The sequence below is a fragment of the Pseudopodoces humilis genome, chromosome 4 (genome assembly GCF_049639895.1).
Source record: "Pseudopodoces humilis isolate 2021_Gansu_Grassland_sample_001 chromosome 4, ASM4963989v1, whole genome shotgun sequence".
NCBI lineage: Eukaryota > Metazoa > Chordata > Aves > Passeriformes > Paridae > Pseudopodoces > Pseudopodoces humilis.
This window is the reverse complement of record NC_142203.1, coordinates 2062954-2086981: the sequence shown is the minus strand read 5'-3', so window position 1 is coordinate 2086981 and position 24028 is coordinate 2062954. Positions and strand designations below refer to the sequence as shown.

At 37.0% G+C, this 24028-nt stretch overlaps 1 protein-coding gene across 1 annotated transcript in view; it reads left to right on the top strand.

Moving 5' to 3' along the window:
- The window catches only part of EDIL3 (EGF like and discoidin domains 3), a 231014-nt gene that overhangs the window by 80768 nt on the left and 126218 nt on the right, over positions 1 to 24028 (top strand). Inside the window, exon 3 of the mRNA XM_088054435.1 lies at positions 14118 to 14147. Coding sequence (XP_087910561.1) covers positions 14118 to 14147 — 30 coding nt within the window. The remainder of the gene's footprint in view (positions 1 to 14117; positions 14148 to 24028) is intronic.

Genomic DNA, 24028 nt, shown 5'->3' with positions numbered 1-24028 from the left:
TTTGAACTGGGATGTGTCAAGCATTTCTTTCATGCATCTTGCCATTAAATACAGAAATAATTAAATTACAGAGGTTTTTTTTCTGGCCTTGCTGAAATCAAACTGGTGGCAATACTTTAGGAGAAATACCTGACCCTTGTTTAGGAAAAAGATAGATTGGAACTACAATAATCTGGTTAATCAGTATTGAACTAAATGGCATTTTTTTTTTACATAATTTCATTTTCCACTGAAGTTAATTTCGTACTCTGTAACGGGGAGCGTTGCATCTGCATTTCTCATGAACTGTGTTCATTCAAAAATGGCCCACAGTGGCTGCACTGCTCTGCTTTGACTTGGCAGGCCTAAAATCCACATTTTCTGTGCTGAAGGCACTTGGCTTGGTGTGACAGTTCTGCTTGGAGCCTGAGAACTCTGCAGGTTGAGTAGGAGAGGAGACAGGACTTGTAGGTAACACCATAAATCTAGTTCATTTTCATTTTTACAGCAATTTTCACCACCACGTTTGGATAGGAGGGAGACGATTTAGCATCATAAACACAGAAAAACAAAATTTACGTGGGTTTTTTTTTTCATGTTGTTAGCCAGCGTGTGGTACCCGAATCACAGTGTCAACACCCTGTCTGGTGAGAACTGGAGCAGCAAAGAGGATGTGATTAATAGAAAACCAGAGTGCAGTGAAACATAGCAGTGATGGCCTGCCTGGTGAGAACAAAGTGATGAGGGGAGCCTGATTAAAAGGAATCAAAACAGCCTAGCAAAGCAGCTGAACAGCATCACAAGGGAGGGAGAGGGAAGTGACAGCACAGTTCAAGAGAAACTTCAGGGAAATTGAGGTTTTTTTTTTCCCTCAGTTTAATGGGATCTGTGGGATTGTATCAGCTTTTCCACTGTTTGGGAGCAGAGGAAGTATCAGGCTGGAGAAGGGCTACCAAACCCTTTGGCAGAGGAACTGAGGGCACAGGTGATGCATGCTCACAGAGACTAGAGCAAATTTTAAAAAAAATGCAAAAAATACTCTGTCTGCAGTTTAACACTTTTAACAGGTGTCCAGGGCCCGTTATTCACCAGCCTATAACTTGAATAGTTAGATTTGTGACTGCCTGTGCGGATTCATCAGCTCCAGGAGCAGAAGTGGCCATCATCACGGGCTCTGTGCCTCACAGCCCAAAGAGCCACCCCCAGGCTTTGCCTTGCTCACAAACAGGATAAATCCAGCCAGGGGAGGGGATTTAGAGAAGGGATTTTGATAAGGTGAGAGAATCCCATCTGATCTAGCTGACAGTCTCTGCTCTGGAAGCAGCTGGGAAATGGCATTGTTTAGATTATGCATATTTCTTTTTTTTTTTTCCCCCCCACTCTGTTCATTTATGAGTGCCATTTATGAGTGCCACTGTGGTACAATCTGCAGTTAAAACTTCTTCTAGAAATATCTCTTCTTGTTTTGAGGTGGACATCAAGAGTTAAGCAAAAGAACAAACAAAAACAGCCCTTCAGCGCTGGATTTGTTTTCTGTATATAAATTTCTGTATTTATTTTCTATCCTTTCTTTGTTTTCATCAACCAACAGAACACTCTAACCCTTCCTTCTGAGCATTTCTACTGTTCCTTGTTGTGGTAATTTTCTCTTTCTTTGACAATTTCAAGCCTTTGCTGAAATGCAAACACAAGAACCGGAAAACTTAACCCAAATCAGTTTTAAAACCATTTTAGGAGGCACCAAACTAATTTTACATGTTTACTTCAATTTTTTTTTTTAACATGTTTTATATATCAATTTTCAGGAATCTCACGTTTATTATGACATTATTTATCTTCATATTATTTATCTTCATATTTATTCTTCATATTTATCTTCATATTTATTCTTATTGTTGGAAAAAGAGTTGGGTGAGATGATGGAAAATGGTTGGTATAAAAAACAGCAGCAGGATTTGTACCAAAAATAGTGTGGCCAGAAAGACCAGGGGTTAGGTCACAGATTAGGCTCTGTAATCTTGAATTCTTTTCCAACCTAAATGATTTTGTGATTCTGTATTTGATCAGTGGGTAAACAGGAAATATTTACAATATAAAATATTATATTTACAATATAAATTGCTGGTGGACAATCCATTGAGCAGGAAAAGATGTTAATCTGGCCTGCAGACACTCAGCAGAACCCCTGTCATGTAGAAAACTGGAAGCTGCAGATATTATTCAAACCCAAATATTAGCAATGGCTGTAATTCAATTTAAAACTGGACAAGAAACTGTAATTTTTCAGTACTATTGAGCATTTTCAACACATTTTAGAAGGAATTCTCAATATAAGGTCATGGGAACTTGTAAGTATAATTTTATTGCAGAAGTAAGGAATTCTGATTTTCAAGGTTTTGATCAGAAGGATTTTTTTGATCAATAATTCAGATGGTTTTAAGGAAAAAAAAACCAGCATTCCCCTACACCACTATGTGGAGAGCAGGAAAATTGATCATAAATATCCTTTAAAGGCCTCAAGGTGTGTAAGAAAGGCCAGAGGATTTTAGAACCTGAAGAAGAACGAATATGGACAGAAAACACTTCCTTTTCCTTAAGTTTACTGGTTCAGTTTTTTTTGGGTAACATGAATAAACCATTAAAATCTTTCCTCCTTAATGTTCTTTGGAAACAAAGAGCATCTGCTATATTTATCATTATAATGGTATAATTATAAATATTTATATTTATATTTATCTGCTATATTCAGTTTTTACCAAGATATTCAATTTGCTGTCACTGTTTAAGTTGCTTGGTAAATCAGGTATAAGAATGAAGAAGAAAAGGAAAGTTCATCAAATTGAGCTTTCCTGTTCCTCAAGGAGAACAGAAGCTTCTGGAAGTATTTAAAAAACAAAAAAAACAGAAACAAAAAGCAAGGAAAAAAACCAAACCAACCAACCAACCAACCAATCAAACAAAAAAACCCCAAAAACCAACAACAAAAAAAACCCCCAAAACCCACAAAAAACAAAATAAAAAACCCAAACCAACAAAAAACCCCAAAACCAAACAAGTGAAAAACCTCAACCAACCAAAAAAATAAATTAAAAGAAGTCACAAAAGAAAACCACAAAAGATCCCCAAAACCCACAAGAACAAAACCAAACCAGCCAACCAACCCACCAACCAAAACCCCAACCAAAAATAAAAAACCCAACAACAAAAAACCACCAAAAAACCCCCACAAACAAAACAAAGCAAAAACCCAAACAAAAAAAAACAAAAAAAACCAAAAACCAATGAAACAAGCAAACAGAAAACCAAAAAAGGGGGAAAAAAAAATCTCTTTTCTTGGGACCTGATTGACGACTTTTATGCAGAGATGCCAGAAACTGCTGGCCTCCCCCAAACTTTTGGGGCTGCATGTGGAGAGAATATTGAAAATGTTTTGGGAAACAGCTAGAAAGAGCCTCACTGAGCCTTATCACTCACTGAGGTTTGCATTAGTGATGGCAAAATGGTAGCAAAATTTACATGATGACTTTCTACTGGGAAGGATTGACCTAATTGCAGAGGAATTAATTATCCTGGCGGTGTAAGCCGGAATTTGGTCCTGGCTAGGCAAAACTCTGGTGATTTCAGTGGGTATCTACATTTTAAAGCAGTGTGAGGGACCATTGGGGTAATTCTTGAGCTGCAAGGCAGTACAGTAAAAGAGGCACAGCTAGTGGAAGGTAATATAAATGTGTATTTCATTGATTTATTCCAGGTCAGCAGGAGACAATAAATTCAGTCAGTCACTTTTTACACTTACAAAATGGATCTCACCTAAAGAGCTTTGTGTGTTACAGAGAATCAGGAAGAAGATGGATAAGTGAAGAAAACCCAGCCAAATATTGGCTTTTTTAGTTTTATCAGACACTTTTCTCTGTCAGCTGACATGGAGTAGGGCATGGAGGTTTGTATGTATGTTTTTGTGTGTGTTTTTTTTAAAACCCATAACATGTCATTGTGTCCTTTAATGCAGAGTCATGGATAAAATTCACTAGGTTAAAACATGGAATATTTATGAAGTGGAACGATTTGTTCACTGGATGAATATTTCATGACTGCTGTTTTTTATTTCTGATTTCTTCGACGTGCCTTCTACTTAGTCACAACAATCTTTGATGTAGAAAGAGCTGGCAGAGTGCTGTATTCAGTAATTAACACAGACTTTAAAACAGGTGGTTTAAGGTAAATTTTAATATTCCATTGGATTTCGTTAAGAGCATTATTTTCTGTTTGGTGAAATCATCATAAAATTCCCAGTGAAAAGAAAAAAAAGGGAAAAATTAGAGTTTGGGATTAACTCCTGCCTTTTGCATTTTGTCTTTGTCTTGAAATCCTTGTTAGATTTCAGCAAGTCATTGACTTAGTTAAGTCAGTATTTCATGTTAACATTAATAATGCTGTATAAAGTTGTGCAATTGACAATGCAGTAAAACTGCATCTGTTAGCATTTGGATCACCCAACTCTGAACCTGAACTTTTCCTTGCATGAATATTAACTGGAAAGTGCCACGGGGGCCATGCAAATTATTCATGAGCGCGTGTTAAATTCAGAAGGAATTTTTAACTTTAAAAACAAACACATATCTTTGACCTAAAAACTAACAGAAAGAAGTGTAGCCTAAAAAAAAAAAAATAAATTGGAAAATATTTATGAACATTTGTTGCTTTCATTTTAATTTTTGAGAAAAGTGTTTATTGATGCTTAATTCTGAACTTTTTAAAAGAAAGAATGCTCTAAAATGGGTGAGTTTTTCTTTTTTTTTTCTCTTGAAAGGATTGAAGTTGAGTTGATTTACTACAAGCATGGAAATTTTTTTGGTTGACCCAAATAAGAGTTTTCTACTTCTACTTAATAGATAGTTCTTTTAATATATAGGTTCTGGGGAAAAAAAAACCACAAAACAAAACAAAACAAAGAAAAACCTGAAAAAAAATCAGGAAAATAAACAACAAAAGATTATTTTTCAGGTTTTTTTTCCTGAGCTAAGGGGTGGATGGGGAAGACAAGCTAGTAATTTCTTTTTTGTTAGTGTACTTAAATGTAATGGAAATCAATCGAGTTCCAGCCCAGGCTGTCTTGACCGTGTTTCTGCTGGTCGTTTTCTCAGATCTCCAGGATCACACACTCCATGTATTTACCCTGAATGCCTGAGATGAAGGCTGTGGAAGCAGAAAGGAAATGAGCCCTTTAAATTTAGCGTATTCCAATACCCATAAAATCCCAGGATTTTTTGGTTTAGAAGGGATCTCCAGGATCTCATCCCACCCCAGGCACGGCAGGGCCAGCTCCCAGTGTCCCAGGAGCTCCCAGCCCCAATGTCCAGCCTGGCCTTGGGCACTGCCAGGGATCCAGGGGCAGCCCCAGCTGCTCTGGGCACCCTGTGCCAGGGCCTGCCCACCCTGCCAGGGAACAATTCCTGCCCAAGATCCCAACCATCTTTTTTAGTTTGAAGCCATCCCCCCTTGTCCTGCAGCCCCAGCCCAGCTGTCTCTGCTCATGTCCCATTGCTTTGACGAGCACAAGCCATTACTGAACCCAGGAGCAAGGACAAAAGTATTGATTTCCATTGCTCTGACCTGAAACGACCCAAGTTAAAAGCATTTCCAACATCACCAGTGCCAAGGAGAAGAGATTATAATAGTTCTCCGTGTTTTTGTGCCGAGCTGCGGCAGCGTGCGGTGAGACGGGAGCGTGTGGAAGCGATGTAGCCTCCATCCAACGTGAGCTGGAGTAGTGCAAGGAGAGGTTTTGCCATCTGTTTACAGAACAGAAGAGAGCAAAATCCAAAATGAAGGGCAGAATTTTAGCACAGCACTCCAGAGCCTGGCAGCTCTTTCATTTTTTTATATATATATATTTTTTTTTTATTTTTCAGAGTGGGAGGTGCTGCTTGGGAAGGGTTTTGAATTGCAGCCACAAGAAAGGGCGCTAAGCACCCCTTGGAAACCCAAAACCCTGCACTGAAAACGAATAAATGTGCTCTGAGAAATGTGTGGGAAAGTAGGTGAGAGGCAGAAAAAAATCCATAGGCTCAGGATGAAATAAAAACATCTTAAAAATAAAAAAAAAATAAAAGAAAAAAAATGGAAAAACTCAAAATCAATAGGCCTGACTCCTACACTAATGAAAAGTGAAGGGCATGGAGGAGCACTGATGGATGCTATGAAAATGTTTCTTTCAGGGGTGAATTCAGAGAGGCTGATGAAGTGTTGGCTTCCAGTCAACAGCTTCATTCACCAAGAGAAGAGAAAAATCAGTGTAAATGATCCTTCCTTGTTCGTGAGAAAAGGCCTCCATTTCTAGTTATTTTCTGAAAAATTAGGAATTATATAGATGAAAAATTAAGAGGAAAAATGCAGCATTTCTGAGAAGAATAAAGGAACCTCACACCAGGTGTGTTTTTTCTATTTCTCATCACAGTCCATTTGCCTAGTTTGCGCCTTTCAAAGCCATGCTCATGTGAGCAGGAGAGAAAAAAAATCACTTTCTTTTACACTTGAGCATGTTTCTCCTTTGCCATTCCTGCTTACTGAAGTACAGATGTCAGCAAAAAAGTTTGTGTGCTCAGTAAAACTGGATTTGGACTCAGAAATTTGTTTAAATTGGCCAAGGTTTAAAGTAAGTTTCCTTGCCAGTCGTATTTTGGGGCAGAACAATGCATTATTTTTGAAGGGCTCTGGCTTCAGCATGGCTTCTGCAGATATCCCTTGACAAACTGATATATGGCTTTTTATCACTGTTTCTAACCCCAGGTCTGTGGTAATGAATTTTTGAGGTATAGATTTTACTGTTTTAAGTATTGAAATACTGTTTTATTGAAACCGCGTATTACTGACACCGTTTTGCCGCGCTCTACGTCACACGTGATTTTCAACACACGTTTTTCAGTGACAAACAATTATGGATTCAGACAGATATTTATTCTGGTTGTACCAAAGCTGAAAATAAACCCAATACAGGCTGCAAAGTTCATGGGATCTTCTTTTGTTTCTGCCCAATCAGAAAAGTTAGAAGAGAATATTTGTGTGTCTGTTATTCCTTAAGCAGAAGCTTCCAGTCTCCAAACTCTCCCTGAACAAAGAAAATAATCTTTTATTAATTTAAAAATATCTTCTTTGCCTTTCTTGTGCCAGGGCTTGGTTCTTCTCCCACACCTGTGTTCATGCTGTGTAGCTTTACCGTGGGGCATTTCCTTTCTTCCTGAATTTACCAAAAAAACTGTTAAAAAGCACACACTGCACCAAAGCAACATTTCTCTCTGCATGGGACCCCTCCAACACCACATCTCTCATTTTATCTGCCACCTGCCCCTGTGAATTCTCATTCTCTTGGCAATTTATGCAATTTAGAGCTCAGGTTTGCTGTGATGGAGATGGTGTTGTGTGGAAGTTTTTATTCAAGCAGAATGCCAGCCCCCAGTCATGCTCAACAGGGCACTATAGACTTATATGTGAATAAATATAAATAAATATATATATATATATATATATATATATATATATATATATATATATATATATAAACCCAGTTAATTCTTTTGCAGAACCTATCATGAAGCCAGTTATTTGCACCAAGAACTCCCCCTGATCCTGTGCAGTTTTATTCATTAAACAAATGCATTTATTTAACAACAAATAATTTTATGCATTTTCTACGAAACTGTGGCTATTGAATCCTTTCTGTCTCATTTCAAACTAAAGACTTTTAATATTTAATTTAATATTAATGTAATATTTAATTTAATATTAGTGGCTCGCTGCTTTAAGAGGTGTTGCCCAATCTTAATGCTTTTATGACATTTTCTGCCTGCTGGTTTGTACAGCTTCATTGCCTGGAAGGGATGGCAGCACAATCTTTGCAGCTGCCACAACAAATTTGCCAAAACTCACAAAGTGGGAAATCACTGCAATTTGCAGGATTCATATTTAGCCTGAAATTTTAGGGTTTGAAGGCCTCTGGGGTTTCCTGGGTATTTATTCACCTTGCCAGCACGTGGAGAGTCTGGGTGCAATTACCTGGCCACAGGACAGCTGGTTGAAGTTATTTTGGGGTTAAAAATGGCAAATTCTGCCACAGGAAGCTCAAGCATTAAGGTTAGTGTCTGATATTACAGGACTGAACAGAGTTGGTGTTTATTTGTCTTAGCTGCTATTTTCTCATCTGTTTGGGGCATTTTTTATTTATTGCCTTCTGAATACTTTTTTATGCTGTTGGATGTTGCGCATTGAATGTTTTCAAGTGTGGTACAGATAAAAAACCACATGGAGAGACCTAATCCAGCCTCCTTTGCCAGTCCAGAGCCAGCAAACACTCCCTGAACATCTGAGTGGGCTTTTATTGTGCTTTTTTGGTTTTTTTTTCATCCCCCAGGTGGGAGAATAGCCATATAATAAAAAGTATTAACACCATTATTATTTTGCAGTGTGGTGTGTGATGAAATTTTAAAATTTAAGATTTAAAATTTAGAATTTAAAATTCCACCTTCACATAAGAACAGGTAGTAAAATTTCCCTTAAAACACATAAAAAACCGAAACAGCTTCGGGCAAGTGATTGAAATACAAAAGAATGAAATTGTTTGGCTTGAAAGACAAAGCTTTCTATCTGTGACTATGGGGATTTCCCAGGTAGGTTTATCCTCAGCAACAGGTGCTGGAAGGTGCCTCCTTCTATAACTGTATTTTACAGCCTTTTTTTAGCATTTTGTTTTCAGATTTTTCATTTGGTTGCTGGAGAGTGCTCTTTGACACCTAAAGAAGCAAAGACTTTTGCACACTGGTTTGAAACCTTACCTAATTTTACCTTTTCAAGCACACTTACTTTTATATTATTTTTATATTTTTATATTTTTATATTTTGGTATTTTTATATTTTTGTATTTTTATATTTTTCGTGATTTTTTTTTTATCATATATTTATATTATTATTATATTTTTATTTATGCCAGGGACACCTTCTCATTACATTTTCTGCTCTTCTGGAATATTCACATATTCTCAAAAGTGCGTGGGGCATCGTGCATGTGTGTAAAACTGGGTGATATTTCAAGCCCTGGCAGACTACTCCTGGTTTCAGAATTACAACTTTCAGTAGTGTTGTGCCTTTGGCAGCGGTGCAATCCTTGGCAAGAGCTGGAGCTGACTAAGAACTCAAGAACTGCTTTAAAACTTAATTTCTTTACACTCTTTTCCACAAGGATTATGCTGCCAAATACCAGGGCTCTCCTGCCTTGCTCCAGAGAGGTGCAAATGTGAAGGCACTTACAAAACAAACCCCCCCCAAAACAATCATTACCTAATCCTGTCTTCTGCAAAATGTAGTATTTCACCTAAATAAATTTTTTATTTGATATTTAAACATGTTCTCAGTCAGCACTGATGGCCTTGGTGATTGGTAAAAAAAGTGAGAATTAATTAGATGCCTTTTTCTAAGACTGTCATTTTAAGACACTGGTATCCTAGATTTTAATAATACATGGCATTTAGCTCAGACAACCACTTTTTTATTAGAATTTATTTTTCTTGAGAAAAAAACAATGAAGAGAGAGCAAGTTTTTCATAGGTTTTAACTGTTTAAATCGATGTAAACCTGTGAAAAGTGATACATCTTCTCCACTAAGCGCCAAGGGCCATTTTTAGGGTTTCTTAATTAATATATTTGTTTTCCATCGAACATCTGTCACCCAAGCAGAGTTTCATCAGCTCATGGAGAGTTATCTCTGCCATGCACTGGTGGGGGGCCTGGTGTCTTCCTTCTGGCTTGGTTTTTGTTCATTTCTCTTTGTTCTGCTTTCCCTTTTTTATCTGTTTCTTCAGGATGTTTGTTGCAGTTTTTGTTTTTTGGGGGTGGTTTGGGGTGGTTTGTTTTTTTTTTTGTTTGTGTGAGGTTTTTTGGGGGTTTTTTGTTTGTTTTTTGTGGTTTGTTTGTTTGTTTGTTTTTGGGGTTTTTTTTGTTTGTGTTTTGGTTTTGTGGGGTTTTTTTAGTTTGTTTGGGTTTCTTATTTTTGGTGTTTTTTTGGTTTTTTGGTATTTTTTTTTTTAATTTTGGTTTTTGTTTTGTTTAGTTTTTCTCATGAAAGACTGCAAAAACAGCTTGGCCAGCTGAAGGAAGCAAATGCTGCTCCAAGGGCCTGTGGATGCTGAATTCTGTCAGATGTGGAGAGATGGAAGAGACAGGATTCTCAGGCACATGTTTTCAGTGAAACATCTGTAGCATTAAAATCACATTCTTAATGACTACAGCTGAGATTTTGGGAAGTCAGTCAGTCTTCCTTGCATGCAGGTCCTCTCAGACCCCTGAGATTTGATGCTGAGCAGAATATAATTTATTTTTGATGTCGCATTCAGAAAAATGTTATTTGCTCTTGGAGCTTACTGTTCCTTTGGATAATTCTTTGGACCTCTTGCACGGATTTTCCATAGGGATAATTCCATGTACAAATCTAGGTCTACTCTTTTGTATGTGAGTCTTACATTTTATTTGAATGTTGAAAAAAATATTTCACATTAATATTAACTTAACACAAGCTTTAATGTAATGCAAAGCTGGTGTAATGTGTCATAAGATATAAGGTAGCATAGCAGGCTGTTAGACTGGATCTGTCTAAACTGAGATATTTATGCTCCAAAATTCACTTTTTTTTTTTCCCCCACACCTGTCAAGGTTTCTGCCATTGTAACAGAAATAATCAGGAGTTTTGCATAGATATTCAGATATTATCCAAGCACTGCCTTTCTGCATTATCTCTCCTAAGCCAATGTAGGATGAAATGTATCCTGGTACAGGCTTTCCAAACCTGCCCCTGTCTTCTTGGGGTTTTTTTTTTCTTAATCCCACTTATGCCATGCAGCATTATTCACCCCTAAGCAAAACAAAATTAAGTTTTCCCAAGTGAACATCAGATTTGGTTTTTTTTTTACAAAGAAGATAAAATCCAACATTTCTCCTGCTGTATATCTTATTAAATTTTGTCAATGGTGCACTGAAAGGGGAAGAAATGTGCTGTGGAACATGCTTTAAAGCTCTAGAGTAATTCACAGCTTTAGTGCTGTTATCAGACCATGACTTGGGGATGTCTGTGACTTTTTTGGGGGCCTTTTATTTTGTTTTTTTTTGTTAAGTTTTGTTGAGTGGGAGTCAGAAGCCAGGCTGATGGGGACCCACCACCCACAGCAGTGAGTCACCAGCTGAGCAAGGCAACTCCTTCTTACTCCCTCCCCACTCCTCTGAAACAAGCAAAGAGTAAATTACAGATCATTACCCCGAGCATGAGTCACTATATAAAGAGATTTTTAAAATAGCTAAGTGTTTTAAATCACTGCTGATGGGAAAAAAAAAAAAAAAAAAAAGGTGGTGTAATGTAGGAAATTTTTGGTGTGGTAATTTAGTGCATTTCCTTAAGAAGTGGAAAGCAGAGTGCTGATATTGCATTTGAGCTGGTGTGATAAAGCAAAAGTAGATATATTCTTTGAGCACTCAAAATCTTACTGAAGGCTGGCTTTTTTTAAGCACGGTTTATTAATCTAAAGGGAGGTAAAAATATCCTGTCACAAAAATCAAAAGGTTAAGTTAATTTAATTGTTTTCTAGAAGTCTGTATGAATTGTGAACAAGTTCATAAGTGCATTTTCACCTCCACTTTTAATACTCATCTTTAATTTCTGTCTAGGATTAAGAAACACAGTATTGACAAGAAGAATTAGGTCTTTTTTTGCAAAAGCAGTTCTCAGTAACTCTAACTGAGACAAGAAAAGAACATAGTCTATTCCTGGATGAGCTTAAACCAGCAATCAAATAGCCAAAATTAATTGAGCAAACAGAAAAATAACATTATTGGCGTAGCCATCCTGGCATCTGAGTGATATATTCAGCTGAGGTTCAGCTATCCTGTTTTATTTAGATGTGTACCTAAGTGCAGAGTGGTCCCTCTGAAACAACCACCAGAGCAATAACAGAATCCAGCTTTGAATTGCTAATGCTGCTATTCATCCCCATAATTAAGTCTCAGAATATTATTCAAATAGCAGTCTGAAGGAAATGGCTACTGGAATAAATATTCCTTGTATAATTGGACAATTTTGTTCTACCAGTTTTAGAGCAGAGTCTCCGGCTCTTTGAATTATTTCTCATTCAAGCAGCAGTAGAGCTGGAAGCAAATATGGATTTGGGGCATTTGTAAAATTCTGACTTCCAGCTTTCATGTTCTCTTCTGTCTGTGTAGTTGTCTCTTCCACTGGTACCTTGAGAAATTGCAACCTACTTTATTGGCTTAATTTGCAGTTTGTTTGTCTACTTCAGATTTTACTACAGATTCTTTCTCTCTAAGATTTAAATGTTCCAAATATTCTGGTTTCAGGGATTGTTGTTGTTTTTATGGGGTTTGGGGGAGCAGCATTCTTTGGCCTTTTTTATTTTTTTATTGGTCAGTTGGTTTCTTTGGTTTTTTGGGGGTTTTGTGTGTGTGTGTGTTTATAATCAGCTGTCATGCTGTTAAATTAAAGATTCAGCAGATTAGCTCAAATTAAAAGCAGTGGGATGCTATCTTCCCTCTTTCCTTTCATTGCCTCGAAATCCCCTACTACCACAAGCACATTTTATTTAAATTTAAGTAGTAAAAAACCATCTTCAAAGGTTGATGTGATCTCCACACCTCTACACTGCATAACGGATTAATCCTGTTTTGAAGCACACATTCAGACATTAGATGAGGAGCTGCAGAAGTACCATGTTTAGGCCATTTTAAATTATGTCTAACATAAAGTTATGTTGTTTCTGTGTAGCCTTCCTCAGGGCTTATCTGAACACCAAAAACTTTAGAAATAAAAATCACCTGTTTACCTCCAAGGACTGTGGTTAGAGACAAGATGGTTGGCTGGTGCTTGAGAGAGTAATTCATTATTTCCTCTCGATTACATTTGACAGTCCCCAAAAGGACACCATGCTCCTCTGCAATTAGGAATAACTGATGTGTGGTTGTCACATACTTCTGCATACAGAATATTCTGCTGAATTAACCGAGGTTTGTGGCCTCTCTCAATTGCACTTGGTGTCTGTTGACAATTTCTTGCCACAAAAAACAGGGAAGCTGCTCCTCTCCCAGTTCCTCCCTGAATAAAACACGGGGTGATAGCAAAAGAGGAAATAAAAAAAAAAAATAAAAATAAATTCAGTTAACCAAACGTGGTGGTGGTCTTTGAGGAGATGTTTGAAATTTTTACCCATGCCATGTGCAAGCTCTGTGGGGATGGATCAATGCCTGCCATGGCTGAGGGAGTGTTGTTTGAACTGGTTCTGCAAGAAATCAAAACAGGAGGAGCTTCCATTTCAGCTGGCAGCAGGCAGTCATTAAAAGAGAAAAAGTGAAAGTATGGATTCACGTGTTTAATATCTCAGGAGGGCCTCTATATCACGTTTATGGAGAGTTCTCTCATGTCTAGGTTCTTTTACAGTATCCAAGTGAGAAACACTTGAATTCAGCTTTTGCTGTCATCCAAAAGATGTTCAAGGCTGTGAAGAGACTGTTTTTGTGATGCATGTGTATATAAACCACACTGACTAAAAGAAGGGAAAGAACTAGGTCACTGATGTACTTTTAAAATGCACTTTTGCTGGGAATATGTCTGTTTCCCTCTTTTGAATGTGAGGGAAATAGATAGTCCAGAGCCATCAGTGCTTTTTGATGGTGACTTAAGGCAATTTGATGGTTATCTGTCAACAAAAGGGAGAGGTGAAGACAGGATTATTTTTTTTTTTTTGCTTTTCCCAGAAAAATAAACATCTGGAATGGAGAGCCCAGTGCTGTGTCCCTGACAGACACACACACAGCCCACCCCAAAGCTGCCCAACTGCTCAGTTCCAGAGTCAGCAGTTCCCACCAGGCTGGGAAGAAACTGAATCCAACAGAAGGGGTGGAGGATTATGAGAATAAAGGCTTTTGTTATATCTAATTGCATTTATATTAAGAAAATGTAAATAACACAGCCATTAGCATTACATGGCTTTCTTCATTTGTATTTTTTTCTCTTTCTCTCTCTCTTTCCCTTCCTTCCTCTTCCCATTCCCTGTCCCTGCCTCCCTCCCCACTCCTGACACCCTTTTGCACAGCCTCCATTGAAGAGGACCCAACTTCAGCAGGTATGAATTATTTACATTACATCTGCATTGTGGTAACCATTTCTTGAGAGCTACCTCTACTAAAATCATTTTAGCCTGTTTCATTTTGTGTGTAACTTGGTAAATAGACATATCATAGTTGGGATCTACCCTCTTCTGTCTGTTCCCCCTTCTTTTTTCCTTTTTTCCCCTCAACTTGGAGTCAGTAGGAAACATAATATTCCTGTAGAATTTAAAAATATCAGTGGCATGTTCCTTCCTTGTTCCATGCTTAAGCTGGCACATCCAGCTTCAGATAACAAAATGAGTCAATCAGGACCTGAGGGGGGGGGGGGGAAATCAGTTGTTTTTCTTTTAATGTTAGATTTTTCTCTGTCTTTATGCTGGCAAAACTCAGTCACCTGGATGATTTCCCAAAACTGACATCCTTTAAAGACCTGGGAACAAGCAGTGAAGGAAGGGAAAAGAGAGGCAGCAGATGCAGAAGCATCCTGATCAAAGAAAACATTCTCCAAAGGATGGCTTGGGTATCTGCTCAGCAAACTTTTATTTCCATTGACAAGCTGCCAAGCAGTGAGAATGGTTACCATCACAGTCATAAAAATTAGTTTAGGAGCTCCCAAAGAGGCACAAACGCATCGTGTTTATTTTATTGAGGAGATTAACTATTTCTAATTAATTGGCAATCCATTAGCTGGGGAGTATTTAAAGAAAAAAGAAGACAGTGTACCAGAGAAGAATGCCACTGAGCAGCCTAACATATTTGAAATGGCACTGAGTTGTACAAACTCAGCGAGCTAAAACATCAAATAAATGGGGAATCACTTTATAGTGGCTTGTTAAAAGAAGGAAAGGTCTCCAGAGGAGCAAAAGAGAAAAGGTGAGGAAAGTGAATGAAGAGAGGAAGATGGCAAGGAAGGATTGAACACTGTTTACAACGCTAACCTACAACTTGGGAGCAATATAAGTAATTAGGATACAGCAGAGAATAATAAATGAAAGGACAGAGAACAAAGCCAAGAGCAGAATGTGAGAGAGGGAGAGTAGTTAAGACTAGGACTGAATACAGAAAGAAGCAAAAGGGAGTTTTAAACACTAATGTAGCAGCAAAATGAGCAGGAAGCAGGACTGAGATGGGGAATAACACTGCAAAAAGGGAGAAAAAAAGAGGAATTTGGGGAAAAACCGTGGAGTAGTCACAAACCCCTCATGGACTATGCATTGTAATTACAAAACATCAACTTTCAACTCCCCATTTCTTGAGAGATCTGTCAGTCTTGAAGCTTTCAAGGAAAGTGTTTTAGCAGAAACCTCCTGCAGCCCTTCACTAGAAACGTTAGTTAGAAAAGGATTTTGTTTTACACAGGAAAGAACAAAACCCCCAGCCTTTTTCCCTGTAGGGAAATGGTTTAAATCCATTTTTTTTTAGAGTATCTCCTGAAGACATGGCCTCCCTCTTTGAGCACCACTGCTGTTCCTGTGAGAGCCCCTAATTGTGATCTGGCCAAGCTGCATCAACTGAGAATGGTCAGGTGGAGGGAAGTGGAATTTATAACACAGCCACGTGGGCTGCACTAAAGATAGGATTTATACAAAGGGAAAAATCCATGTATAAAATGCAACCTAACATTAATTTCTATCTTAAAACCTTGGAAGCAATGCTAGCTCTTCAGATGCTCCACAAGTTACAGTTTCTATTGATTTTGCTGTAAGATATGACCAGATGTTGCTGTTTTGAAAGTAAGAGGTTAGTTCTGCGCTCTTACAGCGTTGTTTTAATACAGCTTATTTCTCAGATTGTAGTGGCATTTGTAAAAATGCAGGTTCTGCTTAAATCAGAGTCCCCTCCCTCAGGCTAGGAATGCAGTTGTGCAGTTTGGAAGGGGCAGGGGTGCAGAAAAATAGATAGGAACTGCATTCAAAACTCCTGCACTCACCTAGAGCCTTCCAATGGCATGTGCCTGGCAGAGGCAGTTTTATCCAATAACAGATTTTGCTCTTTTCCACAAAAAAAGTGCAGCAAGTTCCCTCCAGTTCATGAAATTTATCTAATCTTTATTCATACACATAGAATTTTTCCAACAAATGCCTTCATTTATGAAAGAACATGAGGTAGGAGAAAGTGCATCTAATACTTTTATGAAGACTATAAACATTACTTCAACATTTTATGAGAATTAGAAACTTTTAATTGACCTGTGATCAGGACCAAAATTAAAATTTCCTTTACTGTTTAACCAAAGGGATGAAACACTGCTATTTCCCACTGCTTTTTTGGGATTGGGTCTAGCTGCTCTGGCAATGCCATATGTGAGGAATCTTGTAGAAGGAAAGTCACTAAAATTTTAATTTGAGCGTTGTAACCAGTAAGTTTATTTAATTTTATTTATTTATTTATTCATTTAATTAATTATTTAATTATTATTATATTTTATTATTAATAAGATTAATAATCCTGTAATAATAACTGCCCTGTAGTTATCTCTCTGTAGCTATGGAAATAATGTTTCACTGGTTTTCCTTCAGTTTCAGAAAGCTTCAGACTAATGAACTCTAATTATTGCCTGTTGTTTCTTACCCAAGTTGCTTTATAAACAAAGATAAACCAAGGAGTTTTTCCAGATACTCCTCACAGTTTTAAAAATTTTTCCTTAGCAATGCCTCTGGGTAAGCATTTTTCTAGGTCTCTTTTTTCTTTTCACAGTTAAATACCTGTGAATTTGTGTCACTGTGGACATCTAAACTCCGGTTTGAGTCACTTCGCCATCTTTCTTCATTATTCGTGACTTATTTAAAACAAAAGCTAATAAAATATTTTATTATCTAAAATATCTATTTATATTAAAATATTATATTATATAATTATTATGTATTAAGAACATATAAATATTATAATATGCTAGAATTTTATTATACAATAATGATACTATATAATACACAATAATTATAATATATTAATATTATTTTTATATGATTATATATTATATATTATTATTATTATATATATCAGGTTCCAAGAGCTGATGAGACAGAGTACAACATAGCACACAGCAGTTTGTTCACTTGTCTCTACACAGTGATTTTGGCTAAGTAATAAGATGATCTCTCCTTTGAGACTGTCACTTAACTGGAGCCATTCCTTGCCTCTGATTTATTTTTTATTTTTAATTTTATTTTTCATTTTAATTTTCATGTTTTTTTATTTTTATTTTCATTTTCATTTTCATTTTTTTCTTTTTATTTTTAATTTTATTAATTTTATTTTATTTTTATTTTATTTTTTAATTTTTTATTTTTTTGTTTTTCGGTATTTAACCAAATGCTTTAGGAAACTGGCATTTTGGCCTTTGCATTCCATCTGTATAACATATGCAAACACATTTAGGGTTTCATGGCAATAAAAGCTCTTCTGCAGTGTGAGTTTTGCTATTGTCTTAATTAAGTTTAGGTGTTGTAGAAATTTAAAGATTCCCTACATGACAGGGCCTCCTTCTTCAAAGACATTACTAAAAAATAATCCCTTCAACAACCTTGTTGCAGAGTATGCAAGCTGCATTGAATATTTATGTATCTATTATTTTCCCCTGGAAAATTTTATTGAATTGCAAATATTAATGTATTTATTGCAAAATTGCAAAATTCCATGTGGTATCTAATCTGTTCCCTCTTTATTTAGAATTTCAGATTATACAAAAGTTATTTTAGCATGGTTTCCCTAAAGAAGTAAGTAACATGGGAGGGAAAATTTACTTTTTAGGGTGAATAAAAGTTGAAAATGCCATATCAAATGAAAGAGACGTTTGATGTAAAATTTATAAAACTAAGTTTATTTCCTTAAAGGAAATTAATGGAATTTTAGAAAATAATTGGAATGGAAGAGCACAAGTTCCAGGATGAAAGTTGTACAAGACATAATATTTACATATATCAAAAAGTCATGAGAAATAGACATCTGAAACTATTAGGAGTTTACATTATTCTTACTCTAGGAGCCTGGTGTCAATCAACACCTGAAATCTAAATTTCAGAATAAAAATCAAAGCACATGCTGCATGCTTTGATTTGTTTCTGCTAGGAGAATTCCAGGTTTCTCTGCTGCTTGTTTTCTTCCCTGAATCTCCTGTATTTAAAAAAAACTTTTTAAAGAGGGACACCAAAACATATTGCCTTGGTGTTTGCATTCACAGAAAAAAAAAAATAGAAAAAGAAGAAAAATATTTAGAGAAAGAAAATAGATTTTAAAAGATGAACAATTAAAGGTAATATAAATTATTTTGGTCAATAGATATTTCAAAGCTGACTTGCTTGGCATAGCCTTGACGATTCTTAGGAGAGTATTTCTGATGGAATTATTGGATCCTCAGATATATAATTGTTCATAAGACATGCAGAACTTAAAAAACACTCCAAACAACAATGAAATTTGTATTACAGAAAAGTTATAAAATAATTAGTTTTCTCAGTTTTAATATTTTTCCATTTTAAAAAATTACTGGATTGTCATTTTTTATGGTTTTAAAACACCAGACATATTATTATTATTAAAATCCCAGGTTTTCACACGTACCAGTTTAATATTAGTTTGATATTCAAAATATCAAATTTTCATTGTTTTGATTTTTCATAACCACGTAAAGTGAGAAGTAGGAGGTTTCCATTTGGCACCAGTCTTAGACAGTTTAAAATAATTTTAATTTAGCTTAAAGACGGGTAGATTTGGATGGGATTTTGGGCAGGAATTGTTCCCTGGCAGGGGCTGGGAGTACCTGGGACAGTGGGAGGTGTCCCTGCTGTGTCAGGGATGGCACTGGATGGGTTTTAAGTTCCCCCCCCCCGACCCAAACCAGCCTATAATTCTATAATTCAAATATTAGCTAGGTATTTTCTTAGACATAAGGATACTGTAATCAGTTTTTCCTTATCTTTCCCTGCTTCATGTCACAAAATGCTTTTACCACGAGGTGCTGCCCTGCTCATCACAGGACAGGTGAGGTTGAAGTGCTGGGCACATGTCCCTGGTTCTCAGAGAATGAGACTAAGACTTGAAATGGAAAACATTTGAGATCGTACTGGCATTCATATTTACATGAAAATTGTCCTTGTAGCCTTATATAATAACTACACCACTTGTTTGTCCTTAAAGTAATTAACTGGTGTGGGTTTGAAACTGGATTTCACAAAAGGTCTCTCTTCTCCTTGACAATAATGGCTTTTATTGATTGAAAATAAAAATAAAGATAAAGATAAAAATAAAAATTAAAATTAAAATTAAAATAAAATAAAAATAAAAATTAAAAAAATAAAAATAAATTTAAAAGTACCTTCTTCAATGGTTACTACCATGAGTTTTGGACCTGGATGATTTTTTTGGTCCCTTCCAATCCAAACAATTCAATGACTGTGTGATGATCAGGAAAGAGAAACCAAACGGGATTTTTCTTTTTATTTATTTATTTGAAGTTATTGAAATGAAACTTTCAAAATAAAATCATGTTTAATCCTCCTCTGAGCATCAAGGATGTGTCTGGTCACTTCTCAAAGATTTCCTGCCCACTGCAGAGCAGGATCTGGAGCTGTGGTTGTGTGACAGCTCCCAGGCTGTGTTTGGGGCCACAGTGATTTTGCTGTGGTGTGCAAAGCTCTTCCATTTCACACATTTCAAAGAGGAAAATCATCTTTCAGAATTATTCTAAGGGAAAGGATTTGCCATTCCCCCAGGGACTGTACCACAGATTTACTGTCTTGCTGAACTTGGTTTACGCATTTGTAGCAATTCCTTTTTTTTTTCCTCTTCTCAAACTGCATATCTTATTTTTTTCCAGTGCCTGGAGCTAGCTTGCTAATTGCTTTTCCATCTATTCCAAGCAAAATATAGACTATACCAGAAAATTATATAAAGGTCATATTGAACCCCATTCTGATGGAAATGAGGCTTATGCAGTAAAAATAGTTCTGGATGCCAGGTGGCACTGAAGGCTATTAGAGTAGCCTGTCACATTTAAAAGCTGGAAATCTTGCTTAGGTCAGGAATGAAAATTAATTAGTATTTTTAGCCTATCCCTTAGCGACTGTCCGTCCATGTATATCATAAAAATAACACAGTTTGGCAAAATCACTCACTTCTTTTCAAGATTGACAAAAAAAAGGGATCTAGGAGTTTGAAATTAGCCCGCAGTGCTGGCAGCTGCTTGAGAAACTCATACATGGGCATTTTTGCATAATCTGCATAGTTTCAGAGAGTGGTATTTGTGGTGGTTATACAATATTCATCCCAGTGTACAAATAAAAAATAATAAAGTGGGAGATCACATGGTATCCTCTAAACTAGATATTGAGTTATGCCATGAACTTTTCCTTCTGTCTGCTTTTCCCTTTCTTACCTGAATTTTGGGGCAGAAGTTTTCCCAGGTGAAGATTTTCATGCCGGGCACCTGCCTCAGACTGAGCTCAGCTCAGATCTAGGCTAGGTTGGATGGGGGTCTGGGAAACCTGGTTTAGAGGAAGGTGTCCCTTCCCATGGCAGGGGGTGGCAGTGGGTGATATTTCAAGTCCCTTCCAGCCCAAATTCCATGATTCCATGAAACCAGATGAACTCACAATCTCTTGGTACCTGCTCTGTGTCAATAGGGTGGCTCCACACAGGAGCAGCTGTTCCCATCTGGGAAGTGGTGCTCCCCAAAAAGAGGTTTTGCAGGTGTCTAGTCCTTGCCAGGACAGACAAAAGGGGCAGGGCTAGCTCTAGCTCTGACCAGCTAAGAGAAGTGAATAAAAAAACCCCAAAGATTATTATTTGGTATTTACTTCTTCAACCTCTGAAGATGGAGAAGGAACGAGAAGATGAATTAGCTGCTGTTCTTGTTGCTGTAGGGATCTCAGTGGACCCTGCTGCTCCTTGAGTCCTCAGTACTGACCAGCAGAGCTGAAACACAGGAGAATTGTGCAAAAAAAGCACCTTTTTGGGGGGAGACACAATGTTTTGGAAGTGAACCACTTCAAGGACGGATGTGGCACTGGGTGCTCCGGTTGGTTTGACAACTCAGGGATCGGTCACAGGTTGGACTCCTGCTCTTGGAGGTTTTTCCCAACCCCACTGATTCTGGGATTCTGTGACAAGGCTAAACATGACAGAGAAGAGTTGACAAAATCCTCTGCTGAAAGGAGAGATTTTCATCCAAGAAGTGCTGAAAACCCAGACAGGAAATTCTCGGGGAAGGAAGCTGACAGGCAAAAATCTGGGACTGACGAGTTGAGCATGGGCACAGAGGGAGTGGGTCTGAAGGCAGGGATGCCGAAAGGCAGCTGTGGGATGATCTGCACGGGGTTGGCTGCTGTTGCAAGGGTTGTTTCCTTCACACATTTCTGGCTCCCTCTTCCAGCACACCTTTGTGCTCTCCTTTGTGCTTGTGCTAGCACTGCACAGCTCCTGCGGAGCTCCATCAGGAGGCTGCTCCAGCTGGAAGTGCCTCATCCATAATGCAGTTTTCCTGACAGAGTCAGTGCTCACTTCATTCAGCTCCTTGATCCATCCTGGAAGAGGAATTTGTGGGAATGTGCATAGGAAGTTGGAGTGAAGATGAAGGAATTGTCTCCTCTGGTAAAATACTGGGATCACGTTTTACTAAAGGTTCCCATCCTGTTATTAGGTACATGGAAGGTGAAATAAAAAGAAGCAAAAACTAATGAAAGCAAACCAAGCAGGATTAGTGGTTGGTTGAGGATTTAGAAGCAGGTTAACAAGCCCCATGAAAAAAGGACTCTAACCAAAAAATAGCATCACTAGGAGCCTTACTTTATGCTTACTTTGGATTTAAACAGTCTTATGACCACTTTTAGAGCACTGGACTGACTGTGAAAACATAAAGAACACTGAGGAAAGAATTTCACTCCTTTACAGTGCAAATTTAAGTGACTTTCAGTTGCCAAGGCTCTGTATTGCACATCAATTCAGGAGGCAAAAACCATGTTGAATAATGACCCATTTGTAGGAAAGCTGCTCCTGTTCAAAGACAGTACAAGACAGCAAAGTTAAAGAGCATTAAACAAGTGTGCATTTAAAGAGGCTAAGTATATTTTTCATGGATGACAATCCATGCAGACAACCCAAATATTATTCATTATTGTAAGGTTTGAGTGGTGGATTATGTGTTGTCAATGCCTGTTTTAGCAGCTGTGCATTTGACACCAAACTGAGCCAACACAGTTTGTTCTGTAACCTTATTTTTGGGCAGAAGATCAGCAACAGAATGGGTAGATGTCACCCCACCCTGTTTCCTCTTCAAGAGGGAAGGGTCCAATTTAACTCAGTCTTTGAATTTAACTCAGCAGTTGAAGAAAACAAACTTTAACTTGTAGAGGAAAAGTCTTCCAGTCAGATATATATAATACAGATATATATAGATATACATATATACATATATATATATAATACAGAAAAGTATTCCCAGTCAGATATTAAAAATAAAGACAAAAAAGCTTTTAAAGCTATTAAAAAAAAGCTATTGATGTTTTTTCTCTACATGTAGATGTATAGGAATGTGTTTGGCTATAAATTGAGAATAAAGTCTTCATTTAATAAAACCCTTTTTCTGGTTTCCACAGGAAGAACCACAAGTGAACCTGGAATTTGGTGTCTATACATATATGAGTACACACACATTTATGACTTCTCTCCTCAGGTTTCCAGGCCCTCACCTTCTGTAAAGCTGTTGATTTCTTCTTTTTATAATTTTTCTTCATTTTAATATTCTATGCTATCTTTTTCCACAACATATATTTAACACATTAAATGTTCTGTGCCTCAAAGTTTTTCAGGCTAAAAAAATCTAGATCCATTTAAAACTGCACTGGTACAAGATGCTGAAGACCAGGGCGCAAATAATTCAATATACAACAAACAAGAGTGGCTGTGGTGAGGCTTCCTGAAATCCAGTGATATTCAGGTGGAAGCTATACACTCTTCTTCCTGATTATTTTAATGTAATATTTGTAGATTCTCAGCCAATTTAACCAATGTGAGTCCTGAAAGTACCCTTGGCATGACTGCAGCGCTCCAGTGTCATGTTTGAAAAAGGTACCAGGAAGGACTTAAATTGGAAATACAATAAAATCAATAAATAAAGAAACAATAGAAAAAAAATAATCAGTTAGAAAGAAATGGGAAAGTTTAAGTATTGAAAGCTGTCCAGCTGTTGGGTTAAAATAAGCAAGAGAAGGAAAAGAAGGAAATCTCAATATTTTAGTACTAAAATAACAACAAACTGCCACTGTAAGTGATTATTATTAATAAAATCCCCATGCTCTGATATTAATCAGCAGGATGAACGGAAAATATCACTTTCTAATAACACTCTTGGAATTGCCTATATTGCATAATCACTACAAATTTTTAAATAAGTTAATATATGGAATCATGCAAGGAAAACCTTTAATGATACATTCAATAACGTACCTTGAATGTTTGTGGTCTTAGGATCTTTTTCTATAATTCCATATCTCTTGTCATGATATTAATTAATTTTTTTATCAATAGCTCTTTTTTAGCAAAAAACAAGAAAATCAACACAAAATCTATTCTGACTCTTGGAAGAAAATATTAAATCTTACAAACACATCTTTTCAGTAACTAATATTTTATTATATCAGAGTGTTAAAAAAACAGTTTAAGCGGGTTAGATGGCTGCTAATGAAAGCATGGAGGAAGTGCCAAGGAAAGCTCTCTGGCAGGTGGCAAAGTAGAGAGGGCATGTCTGAACTGAGAGAATTTGGTGCTTCTGTAAAATTCAGCCTCCCTTGAGGCTGTCTGCAAAATCAGGGAAAGATTTGTATCTTGTATTTTGAGATCTTTAAGTCTGTCATAGCTTGAAAAGAGAAAAAAAAATGTTGAAGGAAGATTTGGCCTTACT